General features: G+C 36.0%; 1 protein-coding gene across 4 annotated transcripts; it reads left to right on the forward strand.

Annotated features, from left to right (window-relative positions):
- Window positions 1–202: 202 nt before the first annotated feature.
- On the forward strand, window positions 203–6,739 carry LOC142643445 (pentatricopeptide repeat-containing protein At3g13880-like). Of its 4 annotated transcripts, none has more exons than XM_075818075.1 (5): window positions 203–416; window positions 520–802; window positions 1,079–1,318; window positions 2,450–4,349; window positions 5,705–6,739. In XM_075818075.1, exons 4-5 carry the CDS (start codon window positions 2,581–2,583, stop codon window positions 6,456–6,458), a joined length of 2,523 nt encoding a protein of 840 aa, XP_075674190.1. In that variant the 5' UTR covers window positions 203–416; window positions 520–802; window positions 1,079–1,318; window positions 2,450–2,580; the 3' UTR covers window positions 6,459–6,739. The 4 variants fall into 4 exon arrangements, with proteins under 4 accessions (XP_075674190.1, XP_075674192.1, XP_075674191.1 ...); XM_075818077.1 differs by having other exon boundaries at window positions 1,223–1,318; XM_075818076.1 differs by lacking the exon at window positions 520–802.
- Window positions 6,740–9,920: the final 3,181 nt, after the last annotated feature.

Here is a 9,920-nt window from a genome sequence, read left to right on the forward strand (position 1 = left end):
TATTCTCATTAAAGGGGGAAAAAATAATAATTAAATATTTGGCAAAAATTTTTTTTAAATAAATAAGTATAATTTAGAAGGGTTTTTTTTTTTTTTTTTGGGTGCGGAGAAATTAGGTCTTTTTTAAGTGTTGAAAATTACCAATTAGGTCTTAAAAAACAAATTTTCTTTTCCTATTACTCTTTCTTGAGAAATTAACCAAAAAATTACCAATTACAAATTTGGTTCAATTTTGTACAATCCGAGGGTTTTGGTGAAAAAACGTTCGTGTGCTTGTTTGTTTGTGAGGGATTCCATTGGAAACAGGTTTGGGCCGGACAGAGAGTTCGATAATCAATTGTTGAGGCCTCATCTTCAGGCTCAAGCACAACATCGTTGCCGTCCACTCCAGATAGTGAGCCCAGAGACAACAACAGGTATTTAGTATTTTTTTTGTTGTTGAAAGATTCTGGTTTCTTTTTATTACTATTGAATTTTTGTGAGTCTTGAAACTTTTTTTTTTTGTTTTGGTTCCTTTAGATTTGTCTGCATCCATGTTGAGTATCTCTTTTTGGATTGCTTCTTGCTTCGGCTTTCTGTACAAGCTGTCTGGACTTACACATCCTATCCTGTTCAGCATTCCCTGCTTGTTGTTTGAGCAAAATTGTAGTTTTTGTTTAGGTTCTATTGCTATCAAGTTATGCCAAGATTTCCCAACTCCAAAGTAAAAACAATAGAACCAAGAATTAGAGGACAAGGAACTTATTGCTATTAAGTTATTTGCTTTTGCTGCCACCGTTGTCTCCTACCTTCATCTTGACAGGTGAGGGGAGTGGACAAGGAGCTTATTGATTCTCTCTCTGCCAACATATTTTTCTCCTTGCTTCAATCTAAAGCCTCATGTGTCCCCCATCTTGTGACTTTTTCAATGTGTTTTCAACACAACTCTATGAGCAGTTTCAGACAAGTTTTCTGTTAGCTTGTCTTATCTTCTTTAGGCACTGCCATATGCTAATTTTCTCTCAATTTGTTGGCTTGGCTTCCTTGCTCATTGGCAATTTGATTGTTAGACTTCTGAGGAATTTTTTTTGCCTTGCAGCTTGCTTTTCAAGTTCCTCTGCCTTCTTTGTCGTGCTATTGATTTGCTGTTGAGGGAGTTTTGATTGCCATATAGGATTATATGCTTGTTTCTTTGACTTTTCAACTTATTTATTTATTTTTCCTTTTCTGTTTGTTAAATCAGTTGGGAAGACCCAAAGTCACAGCTAGACATGGATCGGCCAAGCTTGCAATTTGTCCTACTTTTGGAGTGGGGGGACTTTGGGAAAAAACATCAAAGGTAATATATAATATTTTTTCCCCCTAAAAGTTTAATGAATATTTCATATTATGATTTTTTTTTAATATATAAATTATTATGAAATGCTATATCACTGAAATTCTATGGCTGCGATGGATTTGAGAGCAATGAACATTGATGCTTTTATAGGTCAATCTATTGTATTACCTAGAGTGGTTGCCATTTTGTGTTTAAATATTGATATTCTTATTTATTGTTCATTTGCTTCTGTTTCTATCATCAAAGTCTTGGAGTACTTTGCTGATAGCGTTTGTGCCTTTACTATTGTAGGTAATTTTTATGTAAATTCTAGTTTTATTAAATAAGCTTTTTATGTGTTAAATTACTTTGGATCTTCTAATGAAGTGACGTAGTTTTCACGCTCTTTTTACCTTCCTTTAAACACCTAGTATCCTACTAAAGCTGATTTGCTCTAGCTCAAATGACACATTTTCCCCTTGTAAAAGTGAGGTGGAAGGTCAAATCATAGGTTCAAGAACCACCAGGGCATGTGTGTAATTACCAATACAAAATTGTTTACTTATAAAACAAAAAAAACCATCTAATCTATTAGTCAGTATTGAGAGTTATTTATTTTTCCTAGTGTCATATTGTAAATTTATTTTCATTGAGGCCAATTGCTAAATTTTTAAAGGAGGAAGGCTGAAGTTGATTATACTGTGAAAGCTCACAATTTAGTTCTGTTAGTCACAGAAGTTCACCTGTAAAGCGATATGACTGATAGCATCTTTGAGTGTGTGCATTATTAGTCACAATTAGGCAAACACACCATCTATATGTGAGTTTGATTTGAAGTGATAGTATTTGATATATATATATATATATTTTTTTTTTTTTTTTCCGAACAATTTTCAACTGAGTTTCACATTTTTCAATGTTATACACTTGCTGATGTTAATGCAAACATGCACGATCAACATTATGAAAAGATGTTTGAATCTTCTGCAAAACATGCTCAAAACTAACGACTGTATTGCAATTTTTCCAGTTCATTGGAGATGGTCATCTACTTACTTGGTTAATGTGACATGCTCTGCCCCTTTTATTATTGGTTTTGTACTCCATTTTCATCTCCGTGATATGTATCTCTTTTGTTTTATTATTTTGTAGTATGAGAAGGATAAGAAATTGACCCATGTAAAGCAAAATTAGAGAGGATGCTACTCATCTGCTTTTGAAAGGCCTCCTATGTTAAATAGACGAGGATTCCAACTCCATTTGGGAACAAGGCAGGTAAAAACATGTTTCTCCAAGAAACAAAACCCACAAAACTAAACTTTCTCCCCCACACCACCGAGTTTCCTGGGCTCATACAACCTAGAATCCCTTCCACCGTATTGCCACCGACTATAGCATTACCTAACCCACCACAACATGCTCAACTTTGTCGTCAAAACTTTTCATTGGACTCTGTAGCTTATACAAAACTGGTCCAGTTCTCTACCAAATCTGGGTCTCTTATTTATGGTAAGGCTGCTCACGGCCACATGATTAAAACTGCTTTCAGATCATGCCTGTTTTTGCTAAACAATCTTCTCCAAATGTATTGCAAATGTGGTGAGATAAATAGCGCTCGTCAGATGTTCGATAGAATGCCAAAGCACAATGTTATTTCATATAATTCTCTGCTTTCTGGTTATTCCCAGATGGGTCTTTTTGTTAATGCCATGGAGGTGTTTAATGAAGCAAGAGTTTTTGGTTTGAAACTTGATAAGTTCACCTATGCTGGTGCTCTAAATCTGTGTGGTCAAACTGGGGATCTTCTGTTGGGTAAGCTGATTCATGGTTTGGTTACTGTTAGTGGGTTGGGTGATAAAGTTTTTTTAACCAATTCACTTATTGATATGTACTCAAAATGTGGTCAGGTCAATAGGGCGGCACTTTTGTTTGAGTGTTCTAATGACTTGGATGAAGTTTCTTGGAATTCCTTGATTGCTGGTTATGTTAGAGTTGGTGCCAATGAGGAAACGGTGAAACTTGTTGGAAAAATGCACCGATCAGGATTGAAGTTGAATACTTATGCACTGGGAAGTGTACTGAAGGCATGTTGCACAAATTTTATGGATTCAAATCAACATGGGAAAGCACTTCATACCTTCTCAGTCAAACTTGGGTTGGATTTGGATGATGTTGTTGCAACTGCATTACTTGATATGTATGCAAAGACTGGGGATTTGGTTGATGCAATCCAACTTTTCAAATTGATGTCCAACCAAAGCGTTATCATCTATAATGCCATGATTGCTGGATTCCTCCAAGGTGAGACCATTAGTGATGAATATGCAAATGAAGCTTTCGATCTTTTCTCTAAGATGCAAAAGAATGGAATGAAACCCTCAAAGTTTACATTCTCAAGCATGCTTAAAGCTTGTAATGCTGTTGAAGCATTTGATTATGGAAAGCAAATTCATGCTCAAATTTGCAAGAGGAATCTTCAATCTGATGAGTTCATTGGAAGTGCACTTATTGATTTGTACTTTTTGTCAGGTTCAGTTGAGGATGGGGTTAAATGTTTTGCTTTAACTCCTAAGCTAGATATTGTCTCATGGACATCCATCATCTCAGGTTATGTTCAAAGCAGGCATTTTGGATGTGCATTGGCTTTGTTCTATGAACTTCTCTCATCTGGAAGGAAACCTGATGAGTTTGTAATATCAAGTATGTTGGGTGCTTGTTCTAATTTGGCTTCACCAAGATCTGGACAGCAAATTCAGGGATATGCAATAAAAACTGGTATTGGCAAATTTACAATTATTCAAAATTCACAAATTTGCATGTATGCAAAGTCTGGAGACATTGATTCTGCTCATCTGACCTTTGAAGAGATGGACAATCCAGATGTGGTGTCCTGGTCTGTGATGATCAGTAGCAATGCACATCACGGGTGTGCAAGAAAAGCATTGAGACTTTTTGAGTTGATGAAGGGTTATGGAATTGCACCCAACCACATTACATTCCTTGGAGTTCTAACAGCCTGTAGTCATGGAGGTCTTGTTAAGGAAGGACTAAGGTATGTTAATAAAGCCTTTTTACATTTCATAAATATTTGTGATTTTTTTCTTTTGATTTTTTTTTTTTGGGGGGGTGGGGGGTGGGAGGGGTTATCCTTCATCATCAGATTTTTTTTGGCCATGGGTTGTTTTTCTGAAACTAGGACTTGATGAAGAAAGTAATTTTAATAAGTTGTGAATTGAATCTGATTGGTGTAAGGGTCGTCAATGGGCTGGGTCGGGCCGGCCCGGCCCATTTTTACTTGGCCCATGGGCACAATGTGCTGGGCATAATGAGCTATTAACTAGTTAACGGGCTGGGTCGGGTTGGGCCGAAAGAGAAAACCTTAGCCCATGACCCTGCCCATGGGCAATGCCCATTTTGTTTTTAGAGAGCTGGGCTAGCGGGTTGGGCCTAATGGACTACCCATGGGCTTGTATTAGCATTTTATTTTATTATATTTATAAGAAAAAAATCAATTTTTTATAAGGGAATAATCAATCTATGTTTTTAAAGGAAAGAATTAAAGAATTTAATACTTAATTACAAATTTTTTTTAAAGTCAAATCTATTTAATTTTTTGTTTTGTTGTTGGAAACCTATTTAATTTTTATTTATTAAGGCTTTAAATAGTTTTTTAGTTTTATCTTTAATAAAAAAATGTCAAATGGTTAATTCAAATTTGCTAGACTACTAGAAAAATATATATTTAGTAAACTAAGTTTAGCACAATTACTTTGAGTATCTTAGTGGTTGAGGGAGTTCTCTTAAGAAATTTCTCTATAATATCTCAAGATCAATAATTCATACACTTCCTATATATTTTTGTTATGAATTATGAGTTATTGGGCTAGGCCAACGGGCTGGACAACGGGTTGGGCTACTGGGCTAGCCAACGGGCTACCCATGGGCATAAAAACTAGCCCATGGCCTGACCCACTAGGCTAGTGGGCTACCCATGGTCTTCAATAACAACAGGCCGGGCTGCCCATTAGCCCAATGGGCCATCGGGTTTCTGGGTCGGGTTGTGGGCCATGGGCTATTTGATGACCTTTAGATTGGTGCATAATGTTAAATTGTATACAAGGGAGAAGAAAATGCAGATGTACTCCGTTTTATTTATTTATTATTCAAAGTTGATAATAATTTAGATTGAATATGAAGTATATTTGTGATACTGTGAATTAATTGCTTCTCCCCTCCCCCCCTTGGAACTACCAATCTAGGTTATACACCCTAAAGCAGAACTTAATCTATGAAGTTTATAAATAATTTTTTTTTTAAGAAAAAAAAAATTATAAATAGTTGTGTGCACATTTGTTGGGTATTTAACTTGTATAAACCATGTCATATCACTATCCTTGTCCATGGCAGATACTTTGAAAGCATGAAGAAAGATAACTCCATGACAGTTAATGTAAGGCACTGTGCCTGCATTGTTGACCTCTTGGGTCGTGCTGGAAAGTTAGTCGATGCTGAAAATTTCATTCTGAACTCAGGATTTGAGGAAGATCCAGTGATGTGGCGAGCCTTGTTGAGTGCTTGCAGGGTTTACAAGGACACTGTCACAGGAAAACGTGTTGCAGAGAGAGTAATTGACCTTGATCCTCAGGGATCTGCATCTTATGTGCTTCTTTACAACATCTACAATGATGCTGGGATAAATTTACCTGCAACAAAAATTAGGGAATTGATGAATGATCGAGGAGTTAAGAAGGAACCTGGTCTAAGTTGGATTGAGGTAGGGAACAAAGTTCATTGCTTTGTGGTGGGTGATTGTTCTCACCCAATGAGTCAAGTGATATATGCACGCTTAGAACAGATGATGAAGAGGATGGAGAAATTAGGTTATATAGAAGAGAGGCCTATTTCTAGTATCTCTGAACCTAAACTCAACGCCAGCACAGTGATGAACTACCACAGTGAAAAGTTAGCTGTGACTTATGGGGTTCTCTGTCTTCCAGCATCAGCACCAGTGAGGGTGATGAAGAACTTGAGAGTATGTCAAGATTGTCATACAATGATGAAGTTCTTGTCGAGAGTAGAAAAGAGAGAGATAGTTCTTAGAGATTCAATTCGTTTCCATCATTTTAGAGAAGGTACTTGTTCTTGTGGAGACTACTGGTAGTTTCAATAGAAGTGAATTTTTGGGTTAGTGACAGTAGAAATGAGTGAATATTCTGGCCACAAATGTTGAGTCATATGAGTGAAGATTTTGCTTTAGTACTAGAATCCATCTTTTTTTAAATAGCAATATTATAGACAATAAATTTTACAATTTTTTTACAAGTTGGTGGGAACAAAGAACCCACCACAAAGGCTTTAAAATAATTGTGTGTATAGATTTACGCTTCTCAAGCATTCTGAAAAAGTATTGATAATGCAACAATAATATAATTTTTTTTTTTTTTTTTGATTTCCTTTGAAAATTTTCTAAATTTGTACGTTATCACCTTTACTTTACATGCTTGCATTTGATTTTTTATTTATTGTGAATGCAGATGTGAACATACTCCACAATGAGAATATAGATTACCGCTAGTCCCTTTTTTTTGGATGCAATGAAATTCAATTGATAACGTATGCTTGATTGCACTTTATTGTCAAAGTCAAGATACTAATTGATTTTTTTTCTTTTAAAAATTATTTTTGTGTAAGATTCTAATTCTAAATTTCTTATGATAAAAAAATTTACTATATTTTGGGATGTGCTTATTTGAGTTTTTTGCTTTTTTTGGTATTATTTATAGGTCTTATTGCACTTTTTTTATATTATTTATAGGTTCTATTGTACTATTTAGCTAATTTTTTTTTAAAATATTTTAAATAAAAAATTTTCAGTTTCAATTAAATAAGTAATATTTTTTTTTGACAAAATGATAGAAAATTAAATAAATGATTCCTAAGTAGGCCTTTAAATTAACAATAGCCCACGTAGATTACCATTAGTCTAAAGGTACCTTTAAATTGATTTGACTATATGTCAATGAACATTCTTGTTTGCTAAGTAGAGATAAAATATATTGAAGAAAGAGAAGGAACCTAGGGGGACCTGCATAAAAGAGGGTGGGGACTGGGGAGATGATATCGGGCCCATAGGAGTTGCAAAAGGTGCAGCCCAGGCTGCAAGCCTGCACCAGAAGGGGCAAGAGAATTTGTGTTTCTATAAGCAGTGTACTTTTGTAGAGAATTAACTTTTTCTCAAAAAAAAGAAAAAAAAAAGAAAAAAAAGAGAGAAGAAAATGTAAGAGTACTAACCATGGACTTCTTTATGGAGTGGACTAAGAGGTTTTAAACTTATAAGATCCCCATCTATATTTTCCGTTCTCCATAATTACTTAGAGAAGTAAAAAATATAGAGTAGTAAACAATTTAGAACGCCTTCATATATCCACATCAATTGGGTTGTATATTTTTAGACTTTCACAATTTTGGCTTGTATATTCATAGATAATGGGAGCATACTGCATCGATACAAGATATCCATGCCACAAGCATGTATATATATATATATATATATATATATATATATATATATATATATCCACCTTGCATAATGGAGCCGAATGAAAAACTCATTCTAGAGTCTTTTATCCAGAAGAAGAATTTGGTGATAAAATTGCTGGTAGCCTCATGACCATCAATTATGGAGGGGCCCTCATTAGTACTTTAAATTCAAAAAAGATTTAAATTTTTTTTTTTTTGTCAACGCTCGTTTATTGCTTCTACAAGGACCACAGTTATTGGATGCCAGTGATTAACATTTTTCATTTTTTTTTTCAACACACATAGTGGGATGAGTATTTTTGTTAAAGCTGTGTCTGCTATTTCAACTCTCATGGCTATCTGAGGCAGGTCATAGTGGAAACATGGTTGAATATATTTACCATTTGTTTTTCACTGACTAAAAAAAAAAGGTCTTTTATTTCTTGGGGGTTTAATACTCAGAACACGGCATTGGAGTCCACATCCTGTTCGTCTCTCATGCCTAACAAGGAATGTAGTAGAACTTACTAAACAAACAAGACACAGAATAGAATCCAAAGAAAAGTAATAGAATTAAATAAGAGCAATAATGACCTTAACCCCCAAAAAAACAAAAGAAGACAATAATGAGCATGCTAGTTATATCCATAATTGGAAACGCTAGGTTGAACTGTTGAAGGGGGAAGAGCTAACAAACAATAGAACGGTAAAAGTGTTTGAATATGCGTTTGGGTTTTGGGCCTGATTAGTTAGTATAAATTTGTTCAATCAGGGTCTCTAGGTCCACAGGTCAGTCCGCACTATAGTAATTCGAGGAGGTGTCCGAGGAGGAGTCTCCCCTCGGACGGGCCCAGCAAAGGCCCTAGGACTTGCTAAACGGTTTAAAAGTAGGATTCTAGAAGATCTATTGGGTAAAGGTGTGGTCCAAGCACCCTTTAGAAGCAGGAACGTGTGAGAAATATCTGGGGAAAAAGCTGCTATCATCACATTAAAGGCCCTGCATCTACCTCCCTAGCTGCATTAATGGAGAAATGACCTTTGAACAGTAGAATTCAGCCTTCCTGTTATTATTTGAAGACTTCAAGAAGGTGGTGGATGGGACAAGTATCTAAGAGGAAGATTTGTGTGACACGTGGATGAAAGAGGGAAGAAGAAGAAGTATATAAGAAGACGAGAGAGGAAAGAGGAGGAGGATCTTCTTCTTGGCTAAAAAACTAAGAATTGTAATCTTTTGCTTAAAAAAAGAAAATACTATATAAATTGTCCTCGGCTTACATCCGAGGAGGGTTTTTTGTTACGTCCATCTATTACTTGCATAGACAGCGGCATTCTAGCCTGTTGATCAACCTTCCAACATCCCAAACCTAGGTTTCAAACCCATACTCTATAAATTTCATTGTATAAGGCTCTTTGGGTCTAAGCCCATCACTTGTGTGAAGACCCGAAGATCCGAAGACCCAAGGATCCAAAGAACCGTAGACTCGCAGACAGGCTGGAAGGTATAAGGAGCAGAGGAGAATAAAGAAACCTGCCCGAGGACAAAGTGGGATGAACGGGTAAGGAATGAAAGAGAGATTGATGATGTATGAGACATATTGCAAATATCCAGGTGGGGTTGGATAACTATGAGCATTACATTGAATGTTCTGTACCAACTATTCTGGCCGCATTAAATAGAGGAATACCACCTTTGTCCGCTGTATTAATGTAGACATGACCTGAACAGTACAAAACACAGAGCTAAAGCTTTTCTCCATTACTGACTACAAAGGATTGGACATGTGTCAGTATAAGGGATTGAGTAGATGGAGAGGTATAGGGCTGAGATAATAAGGGCAAAGGGTAGAAATAAGAGAGGGGAGACACAGAAGGGGGACTTTTGTTGTTGTTATCCTCTCTACAAATTCATTGTATTCGAATCTCTAGTCATAAAACGGATTGTGGCAGTCATTTTGTTATTCGATTTTTGGTCCTTACAATTGGCGCCGTCTGTGGAAAAAACAAAGTGAGACGTTCTGATTTAAAGGTAGATGGCAGAGGCAAGTCCAGAAAAGGAAGAGTCAGTAAGTTCACGAAGAAGAGACTTAACCGTAAGTCTCCAATG

This window comes from Castanea sativa, chromosome 7, assembly GCF_040712315.1.
Source record: "Castanea sativa cultivar Marrone di Chiusa Pesio chromosome 7, ASM4071231v1".
In the NCBI taxonomy this organism is placed as follows: domain Eukaryota; kingdom Viridiplantae; phylum Streptophyta; class Magnoliopsida; order Fagales; family Fagaceae; genus Castanea; species Castanea sativa.

Bases quoted from the DNA above. Each gene is read 5' to 3' on its own strand.
- LOC142643445 (XM_075818075.1), top strand. From the start codon at position 2,581: ATGTTTCTCCAAGAAACAAAACCCACAAAACTAAACTTTCTCCCCCAC. The intron at 4,350-5,704 runs GTATGTTAATAA...TGTCCATGGCAG, and splicing joins CTTGTTAAGGAAGGACTAAG to ATACTTTGAAAGCATGAAGA.